General features: G+C 40.9%; 1 protein-coding gene across 2 annotated transcripts in view; it reads right to left on the bottom strand.

Annotated features, from left to right (window-relative positions):
- LOC310999419 (mannosyl-oligosaccharide 1,2-alpha-mannosidase IA) overlaps nt 1–17,420 on the bottom strand; it is a 194,792-nt gene that overhangs the window by 13,913 nt on the left and 163,459 nt on the right. The window contains exons 5-8 of one of the 2 annotated variants that reach the window (XM_083989837.1): nt 6,703–6,796; nt 2,082–2,209; nt 1,785–1,878; nt 148–263 (exon numbers count right to left, since the gene is read on the bottom strand). In XM_083989837.1, coding sequence (XP_083845963.1) covers nt 148–263; nt 1,785–1,878; nt 2,082–2,209; nt 6,703–6,796 — 432 coding nt within the window. Of the gene's footprint in view, nt 1–147; nt 264–1,784; nt 1,879–2,081; nt 2,210–6,701; nt 6,797–17,420 lie in introns of both variants that reach the window. The other variant, XM_083989838.1, reaches the window with a different exon arrangement.

The following is a 17,420-nucleotide window of genomic DNA, read 5'->3' as shown; positions in this document are numbered from 1 at the left end:
CTTGTGATTTAGTGTGAAACTGATTCTTTTGTTTGTCTTGGGTGTGAGGGACTTTGTATAGTTTGTTCAATCAAAGGCTTACTGTATGAAGCTGACTCTAATTATGTCTGGTGGACCCATGTGTATAATATAAGATTAAAATCTTACCTCCAGTGCAGTGTAGTACATCATCTTTGCGTTGTCATCTGTCTTGTCTGACATCAGATATGATTTGATCAGGTACTCATAGAAACTATCCCCGAGGCCGCCGATGGAAACATGATCTACAAGGAGAGAAGCAGAAGGAAACAGGGTTTAATGAAAATAATCAACAGGGTTTCACACAGGTCTTTAGTCAGGGTGTCTGCAGTCATTGAAAAGGTTTCTTAAATACTTCCTCTTGCCTACTGTAAGCACGAATTTTAGTTGTAAAATTATTATTTACAGAATTGACTACAGCTGTTATGTCACATTACACACTTTTAGACTGTGCAAGACTGTGAAAATCCAGCTGGAAAGTACTGGAAAACTACTGTATAATAACACAGTGTTTCCATCTTATTTTCCATCTTATTTCCTCCAGTATGGTTGTGAAACAGGTATTCAATTTCACAGGGTATTAAAAAGTGTTAAATTTAACTCGGTGAACTCTGCTGAGCCCCTGTTAATCCCATCACAGATGAAGTTTTACAGAACACCACATCTGACAAACTCTTGTTTGACTTTCTGGATTCACAGTGCTGCAAAAACCTTTTGTGATAGAGCATCTAAAATATTCAGCAGCTTTCTGACTGTTTGTCACCACTCTTGGCTTTCCTGATTAATTCGTGATGTGCATGGTCATGTACTCACACAACGTGGAGCCCACGCACACTCTGTAGACGTATGGTAGAATATACTTTATTTAAAAGTTAAAACCTCAATTATGTAACATACTTCAATTTTGTGAGTGGAAATTGAAACAAGTGGCTGTTGAGTTTCCTCCATTTCGCTCAGAGGTCCACAGTCAAATTCATAAAGACGAATAGAATATTGCAGTGGGGGCGTGCATGAGTCTCCTTCTATCCACTCGTGTGTGCACACACACCTTTGCTCACTCCCCCACAAGGTTATCACAGTGCTGCTGTGTTCGTCATTGACACAGACAGATGAGGGGGAGCAGTGAAGCTTCCTCTCCCTTTGTGGTAATAAATATATACAGTTTTGCTCCTCAACAAGCTCGTCAGCAACAATTAGCCTCTGTAATCATCCAGATTACCGCCTTTTCAGTCCCAGCGTCTTCTTATCCCCGTCATTTTTTTCACCTCCTTTTAGGTAAACCCAAAAGATCCAATTTCCTGGAGTAATTGAATTCATTATCATTTTAATAACCCAGAGCAATGGGAGCCATATAGCCATTGCCATGAGGCTGGTATTAAAAATGAAAGGAAATAGGCAGATGGGTGGATTGATGACACAGATGAAGAGCTAAAAGAGCTTTGACATACAGTATGAGGTGACTCATGGTCTGTCAGTGGTGTGAAAGCTGGGCATAAGGTAAAAAACTGGGTGGACATTCATTGAAGTCACACTCTTGACCTACATGAGGGAAAAACACAATTGCTGTAATACTCAGTGTGTCACATGACATGAATGACCTTATCAGGACCCTGGGATGTAAAATGTATGTTTTCTAATGATGAAGGTAAGAGTCTCACCTTGTCCTTTATTACAGATAAACCTGTTCAACACCCTCTACATAATGCACTGCACTGTAATTGCACAGATGTTGAACCATGAATGTCCTGTGTAATTACAGCACTTACGTTGGACCCAGTTGCCGCTGACTGGACTGAGGAAGTTGGGATAGAGGCCGTGGGGTTTTTCAATCTTGTTCAGAAGTTTCCTGATGTTCATCACCTGCAGAGACACCAAAGTACAAATGAATATGATCAGGCCAAAGCACTATGGTATTACACTTAAACATATCTAAGTACTGTCTCAAGGCTGAAAATCATTGTGCTGGGAAATATTTCGCTAATAAGAAATCACAGTGAAGAGATCCTGCACATTAAAAAAAGTTTTGATATATAAAAAGTTGAAAGAAGAGGAACATTCCAGACCTTCTCAGTGTAGATGGGATTGGTGGAGAGCTCAGTCAGGTGGACGAATTCCAGGTGAAGGGTCCCGAACTCAGCCAGGATGCTGCTCCCGGCTGAGGCCCAGCCCCAGCTCCAACTGGTTCCACTGCAGCAGAGACAACATCCCAACAGATAAGTACTAAGTACCACAGGTATTACAGGACCAAAACTAGAGTTTGGTTTTATACAATGCATTACACATAGCCGATACATTGCACTTTCCTGGCTGGAAGAACTTCAAAAACCCTCAATGATCTGACATTTCCGAAGATGAAAGTACCAGTGGTATATGAGCACAGTCAGTCGATCCAAAGTCCTGTGCAATTTTCTGAAGTTCCTCCTGAGGGTTCAAAGTTTTAAAGGCAACTCCAGCTTCATATGATCCTGTTATACTATGGGCAGCAGTGTTGTGTATAAAATCCAGCCCACTGATCAGTTCTTTCACTGTCTCTTTCAGAAGTGAGTACCTGTTATTACACTGCACATTACATTCACAACACGGTGTAGCTGAACAAAGTTAGAGAAAGTAACTGACCCTGTCCCTGATGGACCTCTTGGCCTTTTGTACTCGAGCTCTGTTTAATACATCATAGCAGACACACTTGGGCCTTACAGTACTTTTTTATTTCCTCTTCAGGAATCAATAACCAACCACCGTTTCTCTCCAGTGGTCTTCACAATGCATTTAGCACTCCCATTCAAAATGTACTCATCTATTCAAACATTAAAACCATTTAGATTTCAGTCAGTGCTGCTTTAAATTTCTTAATGCAGAGAAACAGACCGTGTACCATCTTTGTTTTATTTAGTGTGATAGCAATTTTTATATCTTTTAGTTTCTGATGATCAGACATTTCAAATTCAAAGACTTTGAATGCATCTACTTGGGAAATAATGGCCTGTTTTCCACTGTGAGAATAATACGTATGAGAGTTACACTTTCCAAGGACGACAGTATTGTTAAAGCATCTATTCACTGTATCATCATCATCACTGTTATCATCACATTTTAAAGTGTTCTTCTGTATCAAAGCACTCCGGTGAACGGCGTCAATTGATGGATACAGAGAAAAAGAGAAGTTCCAATAGCTAATTCGTTCACGCTTTAAATGGTGCTATGCTGTGACAATGTGCCCCACAGAGTGACATGCTGAAAACTGCTGTTGTAGTTCATATAATTGGGAGAGTAAATGATGATGACAGTCTTCAGGTGAAGCACTATTGAAAACTGAACAAGGTGAATTCAATTGAAAAGGCTTCAACTTTCTGCAGTCAGATTCATTCAACCACCGGTCGAACACTGACATCATGTCAAGGTTATAATAACAAGGTACATTTTGGGGTTGAATGCATTTGCGATTCTTTTAAAAAGAATCTCAAAATAACCTATTACAGTGGCAGGACTTTATTTTTATGCTTCCATTTGGATCTCTGTGTGAAATGGTGTGTGACAACTTAGATAATAAATTGGTTGCCTGCAGTGGAGTTGTGTTTGCAGATGTTTTGCCCAGATAAGTTAAAATATATAAAGTTAACTTGGCATAAAACCTTAATTACAACATGTCAGACAAATTAGATTTCCGTCTGCTCAAAATAAACTCATCAGTCTATGAAATAACCTTTGCCATCTTCTGTCACTAAATACATTCGTCGGTGTCAGCTGTGATTGATGTGCATGTTAATTTTCTTTAACCTTAACTTGAAACTTACCAGTGCAGCCAAGTTTTGTGCACTCACGGCATAATAACAGCCTTAAAATGTTAGCTAGAAACGCTGAACATCAAGGGTGCCGTTCAGTTTTATTTGCTCACGTCAGTGTGGGTAACATAACTGTGTGCAAATCTAATTCTGAGCGTATGTGTGGTGCACTGCTGCTCACTCATGATTAGTGGAGGGAGAATGTACTACGAGAGTGACTTTATATATCCTGTAATAGATGCTGGGGAGGGGGATCAGACATCCAGTAATGAATTGAACAGAATCTGTAAGAGGGGGAGGGGTGTGTGGGCGATGGCTGGTGTGTGAGGGTAAAGGGGGAATCAAAGAGTTTACCACTCCGCTGAATGCATCCATTAAAAGTTTTGGGGGGCTGCATCATTAGTAGCTCTGGCTCGAGTCACGTCTGATTCCTCCTTAAAGAAGAATCAATCTGAGTATCAAAGCGGAGGTGCAGGGCGGCGGGCGCTGTGTTTGTGAGTGATTGGAAAAGGGAAGAGGGGGTGGGGGAGTGGTATCCACATCACTGCTGCCTGGAAAGCAGCAACACTGGCACTCATTCATTAATCTTTTCACCCCGTTTAACAAACACACTCTCCCGCTCTTCCACAGCTATCAGAAAAATAATTTGGTGTAGAAAATGATGGAAAAAGCTTAAATCAATATCAGCGTCATGCATAATGTGTCGGGGAGAAATTGGCATTTCCTGCATTTACTGTAATAGATGAGCTACAATTATTTTAGCCTGTGATGTTGACTGGGGCTGCACACACTTTATAAACATGTGACCTCTCTGGGCATTTAATCATGTTTTTCATTATAGCAATGAGGAGCATCTATAGCTTTTTATCCATATGAAACAATGTGGTAGAAGGTAAAATACTGTGGCTTTTATACTGGATCTGACAAACATTAATATTATTCATGCCACAGTACAAACTATATTCACTCCCACACAATTCAAATGGTCTCCTCCATACAGAGGTGACAGAGTGCAGAACAAATGAAGAGGCTGGAGGCTTTAAAAAAAAACACCAATTATTTCAAGTTTAAAAATGGGCAGTGCTGCAACTAACGATTGTTTTAATTATTTCATTTATTTTTTTAGCAGTTGTCATTTAGTCAAATTATTCTTTAAAAATACTGAAAAAAGGATGATCATAAATTGTCCAAGCTCAGAGCAACACCGACAAATGTTGCTCGTCTCCACCTTAATATTCAGGCTGTAACATGTGAAACAAATAATGAACTAATTATTTCAGCTCATAAATAAACAATAACTTGTAGGGAGAATGTTGTTTTTTCATCTATGACACAACGAGTGCTATGGAGTTCAATCATGTCTGCAGACCTTTGGCAGATTGTTGTGTAAATAACACACACACACACACTCATAACACAGAGTAATGTGCGACACTTCGTCAGGTTTGCCTTCCCACACACTCTGACAGAGCCATGGGCTGTGCAGCAGAACCTAACTCCCCTGTGTGCACGCTGCTTGCTGACTGCTTATATTCTGTTGCACACTGCATATGTTCTCCTCTAAAGTGATGTTTGTATGTGTGTGTATGTGTTGTGTGTGTGTGCATGCTTCGGGCGGATGGGCCTGTGTGTCTCTCCATAGCCTCCACCATGTGACCACACTATGGGCAGCACAGTTCCTCCTGTCCATCTGTACCACAGAGCCATGTTGGTGATGTAGCAGGAATTAACTGTAGAATAAGGTAATTAAATCTGCCAGCAGCTGTCTAGTTTGGCTGCTGGGTTAATTGGTAGCAGGTGGATGACAGAGGCGCCAAGAAGCATCTTATAAAATTAGGAGGAGGTGGGTTTACTGTAGGATTGAGCACGATCTTTGAAAACAGACATAAGGCGTTTGAAGTTAAATAAGTCACAATCATCTCACCCGGTTGTCTGTGAAATATTTTAGGTCCAATCTCATAGAAAACTTCAGTGAAACCTAATGCAAACTTCTTCTTTTTTTTACTCTGTTGTTCATGCATTGTAGTGAGCGCTGGCGACAACACACTTAAAGTCTGTCTGCGGGAATGTCGGCTTGTGATGGTAATTTGACTGTCACAGTCACAGTCGCTGAGCTGTTATCAGCATTCATCAGTTTGTCAGATATTTCTCCTATAATCCTTTTCAATTCTTATTTCAGACTGTTGGATCAAAAAAGGCAAATTTGTTATCCCCACTCTCACTCTACAAGGGTCAAACCCAAATGGAAACACAGAGAGAAATTCACGGTCAAATCGCAGTGAAAATGAAAATAGCTCTCGGTCGTGTTGCGTGACCACGGCTTTAACACGATCGTGTCAATAAAGATTTGAGATTAGAAAGGTAATGGTTTGGAACAGATTAAAAATGAACAACTCATTTAAAAACAGACAAATATTATTTCTGTGATCTTCCAAAGTGTTTATGAACACAGATTAATTCTTATCCAAATGTCATCAACAGTATAAAGCTTGGCCTGCAGCAGCTCCATTGTCAATAAACAGAGGTTCTCGTTCTTGTTCGTGTTGATTTTCTTTTTTTTTAATTTTGCCTCTTGATGTTGAGAATCTTTGCTACAAATTCAACCAACTTTCCTGCTTCTTTAAGAACACGTGGAGGTTTATTTTTATGTGCAGAGCCGAAGGCAGAACTGAAATTCAGTGTTGTTGCACGTAGCTTAACCGAGCATTACATTATTAACATTTCTCCCACATGTTGACAACTTGCATGTCAAACTTGCCGCACGTTTTTTGAAGTTAGCTACTCCCTCTGGCCTCGAAGATGAAAGGTCTTTTGTGCGCTGATTAATGCCAGCCGACCCCGATACCATCTTTTATCAGGGATGGAGAAGGGCGGTTGGAGGTGAAGGCTGGTGCTGAGACTCACCTCCCCAGGTTGATGACTCCTCGGGGGATTCCTGTCGGCGTGTTGAAGGCAGGCAGCAGCTTCTCTCCCAGCTCCATTGCTTTATTCTTGAACAGCTGGAGAGAAAACACAGAGGAATGCAGCTTGTAAAACCTGGTAAACAGATAAACAATACACCTAAAACCAGTCTGCAGTGCATTAATAATTAGAAAATGTATTTTATAATGAAAAAAGAAAAAACCTGTCAGAGGGAAAAACAACGCTGTGACAGAGTGGGATTCAAAAACCCTCCACACATTTCCGCTGTTTTCCCTCTAAAAGCTAATAATGGGAAACATAAGGCGTGTTACAACAGAGCTCCAGCAAGATTAAAAGCAATCACATTGATGTAATCTACAACAGTCCATTTAAAACCGCACTGCCCTCCCATTTCCACCGCCCAGACTCTGTGAGGAGGAGGCTGTGGCAAAGTAATGTATCATCTTATGAGTTGGATTATCTGTCACTATATCTTCTTTAGCCAGTGGGAACAATGCTTGGGGAAAAGAAATGAAGACAGTGAAGAAAGAGACCCGAACAATGAGAGAGACGTCTGAGGAGACAAAAAGGGTCAAGGTTGCATAGCAAGAGGCGAGAGGAGAGGGGGAGATTCATACGAGAGACGGAAAGCCTTGGAGATAAGAGAGAGCGGAGAGCGTGATTGAGAAGAGACAGACACTGGTGTACGGAGGGAAAACACAAAGGCAAAGAGCAGTCAGGATGAGGCAGTGTGTGAGCGTGGCAGCAGTGTGGAGCAGTGAGTCAGCAAAAAAACTGAGGGGAATGATGGAGAAACTGAAGAAAAATGCAGCCAGATAGCAAGAAACCAGTGTCCTTCACTATGAAGACTGAAGGTTTCACATAATAGTGACTTATTGTTGCTCAAAGTAGACAGGTATTACTGTTTGAATAGTGTACTAGTTGCTGAAAGTCTGGGTAGATAATCATGTTCTTTGAAGACTGCATTTCCCAAAATGCTTTGAAGGAGAAAAGCAAATGCAAAGGGGAAAGCATAATGTTGCCATGGATACAATAAATTATGCTGTGGGCTGCAACTGTTGTTTCAGCCTGTATCACCTTAATCTCTGTAAACAACTAGTCCATACCCCAACCTCGTCCATTTGTTCTGCATTCACCTGTCCCTAGTTCACTATGTGTATGGATGGTCATTCCTTTAATAAAGTGTCATTGTTTTGTACTTTAAAACACACCTAATATCACTAGATACATGTTACACACATAGATAGATATGATATGCAATATTCACCTGTCCTATATATGGTAATTTCACAGTTCCTAGCTTCAGTACCCTCTTAAAACTAATGCATGAGCCTTTCCATGAAACTCTCATGAATATATCTCCATTCAGACGACCCCCGTGGGATCTTTACAGATTCATAAAAGCATTCTCTCATAGAGATCTCTTGCTGTAGGGGTTAAAAGAATTGAATAAATTAATACATGGATGACTGAATAAATGAACAAACAGAAATACTGAATCGGTAAATACAACTTCCAAATGGCGAGAGCCTGCCTTTTGTTGCGTTTCAAGCAGAGCTGTTAATAAGATGTTCGTACAGATGCTGTCAGAGGATGTCTGCTGCTGTACGTGAAGAAGTACAACATCCAACACAATCCTCCGCTGCATCCAAATGGATGTTAAAGGTTGGCTGTTATTACTGAATACTTGAATTGTGATCAAATATTAATCAAACGTCTGATTTAAATCATTATTGTGTTAACAGACCGCAGGTCACATTCAAAGCCAATATACATTACATATACTCTGTTTCTCCTGTATTAACATCATAACAGATTCAATCCTTTGAGTTTTTTATTACAACCATAAAGAAAACAACTGTTGGCTGCTGTCAGCTATAGACTGCAGATTATTTAGCCATCACTTTGTAATGAGACTGAAATGAGGCATTTGAGAGGTTTGACATTTTCTTTAGCTAAAAAAAAAAAAAAAAAGATTAATTAGAAAACTTGTTGACATTCTTCAAAACAAGTATTTAAATTATGTCTCAGAGTTGATTATGTAAGTTCCAAGATGCTACGATACTTTGTGTGTCTCTATCGGAGGCTCTCAGTAATCTGTTTACACACTCCCGTGTCCAAGTAGTGGGATGGGACCAGGGTGGCATTGCACTGTCACTTGTTAATTCTGGTGTGTGTGTGTGTTTGTGTTACGCTCCCTCTCGAGTCCTCGGGCTCTCTATTCTATCAAAGAGACCACTAATGATCCTCCAACTGGTTTAATCTCTCCTCATCGGCCCTCTCTGCCACCACTACTGCTCAAACAAACCAGACGCCCACAGGCACACGCACGCACACACACACACACATTAAAAAGACACGCATAGTATTGCCCTCATTTAAATCCTGTACTTGCATTATTTCTAATGAAATGTACCTTTATACAGTATAAACAAGACACAGTAAACACAGACACAACCACATTATTCATCAACAGACACCTTAACACACACCATTACATTACAGTTATGATATGTACTCATTCTCTCTTTACTATTTTTGTTATTGTGTGTAATGTAACTTATGAAAACCATCCTGTGACGTTGCTCTGTCCTCCTCTACACAAACTGTATGTAACACTTGCTAACATTGGCTTAGAAATGGAGTTTGCTAATGTCAATAATGTCTCTCTGCACAGACACAGACCTTGTGTTAGTCAAAACCAGACCTGTTGCCACTCTTTGTTCTAGCACAGTGCCAGTGCTGCCGAATGAAATAAAGTCCATGGTCTTAATTATAATTTGTTGTCAAACTGTAATAATCCAATGTATCAACAGTGATCACTTCTTTGATGTTAGCTCACACCTGTCTTCCAACTACAAGCTACAGGTTTCTGACTGCAGTTCACTTCACTGCCACCAGTGTCATTAATAACACCCTGAGTGTTACACACTGAACTTTTAACTACCAGACAGATACGGAGCAGGGTCAGCTGATAATATTGCTCTCATTTATTCTTGTTAGCTTGTTTATAAATTACTTGATTAATTACAGTAAAACCCTTTTGGCTGGCATCTGCTCCGTGATTTACTGTATGCACACAAACTAAATTAAAGGCTGTGTTCATAAATCTGTGTTTGCTGACATGCTGCTGAGCTCTTGTGCCACGCTCAGAGCCACCTCCAGCATGTGAGCTTCATTACTGAGGCGCTACTGTAATTGCACTTTGTGTGCTTGCTACACATATCCATCCATCCAGCGATGCCAAGCTTTCAGAACATTCCAAGATTGGTTATGTCCACAATTTAGTTTTTTTTTTCTACCTTTCGGATAGGAGCAGCAGCTTAGTGGAAGACAGCAAAGAGCAGCATTGATCCGATGTGACAGCCGACAGGTCGCCGTCTTCCCCTTTCAGTTGGGATTCCCAGTAGAACGGCAGATAGGAGGCTGGACACAAATGGCTTTTCTATCAGCTCTTAACCACTGAAGGCATGCATCAGACATGCAGTCATCTCTGCCACAGCAAACATCATCAGAGCCCAGCGGAGAGACGCTTTGAGAAACTTTTCTTGGTCTGCCACTTCTGTTTACCAGTAAAGCCTCTCAGTCGTCACCGCGGGGAACGAAGTACGTGAGAAAATGGGCCCATGCTCTCATCCACAGCAGTTGAATATTGTCATTTTTAGCTCTCTGTATGTCCAGCTCTCAGAAGATGTAAAACAACAACTCAATGAAATAACTGAGAAAATGCACTGTATTTTTTGACAATCATATTTTTCTTCTGAATCTAAGGTTAAGGTTGCTGGGATTTTTTTGCAACAGATCCTGTGAAAAGACTACAGATGTCACAACAATATCAGAAATTGAACCACACAATTAAAGTGACCAAAGGAATTCTCAGTCATCATATTGCCAGTTTTTCTACAGAAATTTGATCTCAATCAAATTCATCTTTAACTTTGTTTATTACACGTTTTGGTTCATTTGGCAAATAAACTAGACTGAAATACAAACGTCGGACTGTTCAGGAAGTGTGCGTGTAAAATCTGTCAACATGACATAAGGATTTCATTTTCTTTCAAATGTCACAGTTGACATCGACACTGGTTTACTACAAGATCAAAACAAGCACTTCAGGTTGTCGACACTGAATTAACTTCTCTGTACATAGCTCACAGCCTCCAGCCCATATTTTCCTGAAAAAGCACATCTTTACAAAGTACCAACATTTCCACTTCACATTAAAAAGACTAAATAATATCCTAAATCAGTTGGATACTGGAGGTTGTAAATCGCAGTCCATTATGTTATCATGATTTCATGAAATATAACGACTGTTGAGTTGAAATATAATGAAAGCCACTTAAAAACAGCAAAAGCAGGCGAGTTTGTCAGACAGTGAGTGGGAGTTCAACTTAAAATTCTGCACAGTGCCTGTCTCTTAATTTAATGCATCGACGGTATTTATGTTTGTCACAGTGATGACAGTAATAGAAATTGTCTGTGTTGTTGCCATCAGCACGTTTCACCACAGTTCACACTCATTTGCTGCTTATTATTAGAGAGAAGTTTTGTAATTGTTTTGTTTACCCTCATTCATATATTTCAGGACAGTTTTATTGGACTGCATTTTCTTTAGCTGTAGTTCATGGCAACTGGGTTTATTGTATATTATAACCAGTTTATCGGAACATCTCCAAATGGTAGGAAGAGGCAGAAGGCGTGGCAGGGGTGTGTGTGACTGTCACAGCATAAACCACGGTATTCATCTCAATAAAGAAACATGCCACCGGGTGCATCAGTGTGGCTCGACTGTATGTGTTTTAATAGTTTTTGGTCCATACTGTTTTGTGGTATTGTTGGATTTGGTCTTTTTTATTACAATCTGCTAACAATAAGGAACATATAGAATAACACACCATACAAAGTAAGGCAGGTGGTCTCACCCAGTTCCCCCTTTCCTCTTTACATTTGCAACACATTGTCATGTCTGATGAGAGGGATGACGATCATGGTGGAGATATAATATGGTGATAACTGTGTGACCGGTCGCTGATGTGTTTCAAGCAGCCATGTGAAAAGCTTCATCGGCTGCACAATTCACTGATTCACTGTCCCTGATATACTGAGTAACAATGTGGGCTTTTAATGTGAGAACAAAGCTCCGTCTCCTCTTTATTCACATTACACACACATTATCACAGAGATGTAGGAGCAAAGAAGCCCGATCTGCTGGAGATGACAAACACTGCACTGTCATGGAGAACGCATCTGCAGTTTTAAGTATTTTATCTCCAATTCAGAGGACCGTTAGTTTTTCCCTTGATTCTGTCCTCTAGTCCTGAGAGCAAAACACATGCAGAGTGCATGCATAATATCGCCTTGATAAAGTCCAGCTCAGCCACGGCTATTTTCATGCAACTGGTTGCTTCTGTAAAAAGGAGTTCACAAGACGTTATTTCAAGTTCCTGTCTCCTACAGTATAACAACCAAATCTAAAAATTCAGTGGGTGACATTTGGAGAATCATCTGATGTTGCCATGCAGAGAAAAAAAAAGTATTTTCTTTAGACGATAAATAATTCCTATTTGGCTGCTTACTGTATGAACACTGATCTGCAAACTAACCTCTCCCACCTCCATCACTATCATCCACCAACAGGTCCACAGTAATTTCTTCACTGTCTTTTCCTTTTGTGCTGAACGTTGGCTTCTACTCTTGAAACCGAATAGAAAGAGCAGCTGAAAAGGTTGCAGAGACAATCGGTTCTGTCCACAAAGGAAAAGAAAAAAATACTTTACACTGAACTGTCTCTACTGGCTTGTCATTCATAGAGCCATAGAAAGTTTGCGATGGCAGCGATCACCTGTGGATGAGCCACAGGAGGAAAGTCTCAGGAGGGTTTGTTGCCATCTTTGATATTTGTGCCATCAATAAACAAAGGACCATATTTACTGTTCTTTGTGTGCCACACTGCTGAATGTACTGAATGGAATCAACATTTGTTTTTCATCCTGATTATGAATGACAATCAAAGAATATCAATCCTGCACCCCAAGGGCAACCTCATACCAGCAGATATTGTGAATCTGATCTATTTGATGATACCTCACTTTTTTTATAATAAGAGCTGACACAGCTATCTTTATGCAGGATCTAACCAACAAATATTCACAATCCAGTTTCAGTCACAGTAAGATATGAGACCAAATATATGAGTACGAGCCGAGTCTGAAATCTTAAAACGTGGTTTCAGGCTTTTTAAATGTGAATATGGTTTCATTTCCCTCTCTTCTTTTCACTGTGCTTCTTCCTCGAGACATAAATCCAAAAGCCCTATCACGCTATAAAGTTACACTGATTAATTCACAAGCACTTCAAACAAGAGTGTTATGGTGAGCACATGGTTTAAACAGTGCTCTGCATTTGCTGTGGGTATGAAAGATTTTTCCACTTGGAGCTTTATCAAAAACATTTTATTAGATTAAGTAAATAACAAATATGTTTAAATGGGTTATTGTGTTATGATGACAATCACAAAAAAATATCCATGTGAGTCTGTATTATACTGTAACTAACCACTTGGAATCACTGAAATCTTAAAATCTTTTTTTTTAGTGTTGAGTAAATTCACATTGAATATTCAAGGTCAAAATGAGGTTAAAATGACAGTAGAACCTATGAATACAAACAGAAAAGTGTATAAAGGGTGTACTGTATGCGCTCAGCTGCGTCTGGATGAGAGAGTGTGAGAAATGTTTTCTATGGTTTGTAGTTTAAATTTTGTACACACACAGAAAGGATAAAACATGGCTCAAGGACCGCTGCCGGCTGCATGGTTTCATTCTTCTGAGGCCATTATAAGAAGCTCATTTGCTCAATACAAGGTGACTGGGAGAAAAAGGCTGGTTCTTTATGAGAAGCAGCTGCACCTGGTTTGTTTAGCTTCTCTCCCAGCGGCATTGATCATTATTGGGTTATTTTCTTGTCTCTGCAGCTTCACCAGCCGACACTGGGAACACAGGAGTACTCGTAAAGTAACACATACGCCACTGGTATCTCAGTCATTGGGTGCAGTCATCATGATTGAAAGGAATATTACAAGTCTTGGCTTCAATCGTCCGCCCAAATATTTCTATCCTTTAAGCCAGATCTGACATGACCGACGAGAGGAGACCTTTTCTTGCACATTGATTTCGTTCTTCATTTCACAACCTGCTGGTGTGAGCTGACTGTGAAGCACTGAGCCCACAGGTCGCTGCTCCATCACTCCACTACGGTTCAACAAGTCTGAATCTCGGTACAATCAACACTGCTGCCTTCGGGCAAGATTCACCCCCCGTGTTGAATATTCAGCTGTAGATGGAGGCATGTATTGAGCACCGTTAGTGGTGAATAAAAATCACATGAAATATTCAAGGTTAAAATGGTCAGGATGACAGTAAAGCCTGTGATGCTCATTGTGCTCACTGTGCTCTCTGAAAAGCGGTACCACAGGTAAAAGGTTACGTTATTACTAATGGCGTCTGGGCCTGTGATTTAATTGCGGAAGTTCTGCTCTGTTTTATGTGACAAGGCTGTAATTTTCTGTCTGCGGCACATTTCAGCGTCTCAATCGGCAAAAAGCTGTCAGAGTGACATAGATGTGTTGAACGTTGCAGCACGCAGCCTCCCATCAGCCGCTCACCCCTGATGTCAGAAACTACTCTGCATAATTTATGCAGCACGGCATCGCCTGCGAGTGAGCAGGCGAACATGCTAAGGCAGATCCAATAAATTAGACATTAGGACTCCTCAGCGAACAAACACTGTGGTAAAATGTAAGCACCCGCCAAAGCTCAAATTGGAAAACAAACAAGTGGTGGCTGCTCAATCAAGCCCCCGCTGGAAAAGAGCAGCTCTAAATTAGTCTGCATTACAGCTATATTGTTAAGCAATGTTCATCAGCTTAAATGTTCTTCTCTCAAGCACATGAGCCGCCCACCTACTCTCTCTTACTACTCCCCCTACCACCTACTTCCCCCTCCCTTTGACCCACTAAACTGGGCTTATACAAATTATTTCACAGTTTGCTGACTGCTGCTACTGTATAATACAGCAGTTGCGGCTATTTCTCTTCATTCAACGATGCGATTATTGTGCATATATACACTCTGCCTTGTGCCTCAGCTCTGGATGTTACCCTAATTACTGGGACTATGAAAGTACATCATTATATCAGCCTTGTGTTTTAGCTGAAGCCAGGAAAGAGAAAACATCTTGTTGCAGTGGATTAAAGATGCTTGTGTAGATGTAGCAGATTGACTGTCATGAACACACATCTGGTTATTAATGGGATGTTTCAGATTCACCGTCTTTTCATGTTGCTGTGCAGCCACCGAGTGGCAGTGTATGCTTCAGTTTCTCTGAGGGAAGCCAGATGAAGCTGATTGCTGCGTTCAGTGTTATTGCAATTACCATGCATGAAATGAAAGAGGAGGGAATCCAGATGGAAGACTCAATACCCAACTGTTAAGAGAAAAACATGGAGGACAATGTGTTTCTGTCTCTCTATCTGTCTCGGCAAATCACTATGAACAACTGTCTTTGCACCTTGAGAGATAATAATGTTGGACCTCATCAGTTTGTCCTGCGCCACACACTCAACACTCCACAGACGAAACATAAAAGAGCTTTCCTGTCACATAGCAACACTCTTCTACCTGTTTACGCTCTGACGAATGTCACACAGGATCAGGCCTCCCTGTAGCAATAGACCAGACAGACCCGCTGACCCATCAATAATTCAACCTACAATTTTCCCACTGCCACAACCTCTCTGCCATCATTACTGAAGAAGGAGAACAGGAAGGAGTGGGGGGCTGATGGGACTCTGAGGGAAGAAGTGGTCAGAGAAGATGTCAGGTCCATTTCTCATTAGGGCCATGACAGATTCTTCCAGGCCCGGTGTAGGAGGACAGCAGGCCCCACCTGGCCCACTCAGCCACACAGAGGAGCTAGCAGGTAGCTTGAGGGAATCTGAGAGATCTTGTTAAAGTCTAAAAGATAAAAACTGTCTCAAACTGTCTGTCAGTTACAGTACATACAAATGGCAGGAACATTGCAAGACTGTGTGGGTGATGGATTAAACTTTTCACACACTTTTTTCTTTCTTTTTTACATCCTGTCGCCAACTTGAAATCATTGACAGAAGGGAAAACCAAAAAAGTCAAAAAGTTTGAAGTCTAGACAGAAGGCACTGGGCTAGTTTGCTTATTGTATATATCCTCATATAGCCTCTGTCTTTCCTTTTCTTACTTCGGTTATTTCATTTAGCAATGTCAGGTGCTGTATGCCCATTTTGTATGTAGATTTTCTTTTCTATTTTTTGTTTAAAAAAAAAAAAAGTTTAAAAAGTGAAAATAAAAAAGTGCCCCCCCAGGGCAACGGTGACCTAATGGGTAAACAAAGCACATAACCACATCAGTAGATTCATTCCAGTCTGGGGTCTTTGTTCTAGGTCATCCTCATCGACCTAAAAAATAATCCAATACAAAAAAAGACAAAACTCCATCATAAAACAATCTACATAAACAAATCATCCACTCCTGCAGCTCTGCAAGGTCACACTTTTATGTCGTGGTACATTAAGCTAAATGTTACCATCAGCATGCTGACATGGTTGTTCACCAGACACGGTGTTCAACATGTTAATCCAAACAGAGCAGCTGAGGCTGATAAGAATGTGACGGATGAGAATGGCAGCTACATGTGAATGATCATTCATCAAGGATATTACAATTAATCCTTGAAGAACCATAAAAGTCTGAGCAAATGTTTTGTTTCAATCCATCAAGTAGACTCATCACTGAATAAGCGGCTTGTGGATGAGGAGACATTAGGAGGACAGACGTTCATGGCCCTCTGGGGGACTGGGAACACTGAGTGGATGTACTGTACAAAATGACATTACAATCCCTCCTCTGGTTGTTGAGATATTTCAGTTTGAACCAAAGTGGTGGATCGACTGCACCAGTATTGTTATCCCTAGAGTGACGCTTGTGGTATATGGCTGAGATCTAAGATATGTTCAGGGCCAAAGACAGCTCAGCCATCACAAGCACTCTCAGGCTCAGGAAAAAATCAAAGATGAGACAAAGAACCAGCTGCCAATCCTCGGAGTAAGTGCTGCCAACAGTGTAACTGTACAGAAGAGGAATCCATGTGTTGTTGTATTTTGCTAAGGAATGTCCACACCTCCTCTTCCAACATATCTCTGACTACTGGACAATAAATAAACCGCATATACCTGTTGTTTATTCTCAGAAAGAGATGCACATAATCCGAGTGAAAAGAGCCAGCGGATTGCATGAGGGTGTTAATGAGATTGGAGGAACACAATGCGATGAGGGGGTGAGGATAAAGTGTAGAAGATAAAGCAGTCACAGCCTCAGTGGGAGACACAGAGAGAGAGAGGGAAGGAGGGAAAGAGAGGGAGAATGTGGGAGGTTCGAGTGTGAATCTGTGACTGGGATGAGAGGAGGCAAGGAAAGATGAGGAAGATCAGATTTGGGTTATCTGTGTGGCCTAGTGTGGAAACTGTGGTTCAGCTGGTGATATGAGCAAGTTGTTTGTACGTGAGAGAGAGACGGAGAGAGAGAGAGAGAGAGAGAGAGAGAGAGAGAGAGAGAGAGAGAGAGAGAGAGGAGTGGGGCTTCTTTAAAAGCTGCTGATGGCAGAGCC

Source organism: Trachurus trachurus, assembly GCF_905171665.1.
Source record: "Trachurus trachurus genome assembly, chromosome: 16".
Taxonomy (NCBI): Eukaryota; Metazoa; Chordata; class Actinopteri; order Carangiformes; family Carangidae; genus Trachurus; species Trachurus trachurus.
The sequence above is the reverse complement of the archived record's forward strand: the minus strand, read 5'-3'. Positions and strand labels throughout refer to the sequence as shown.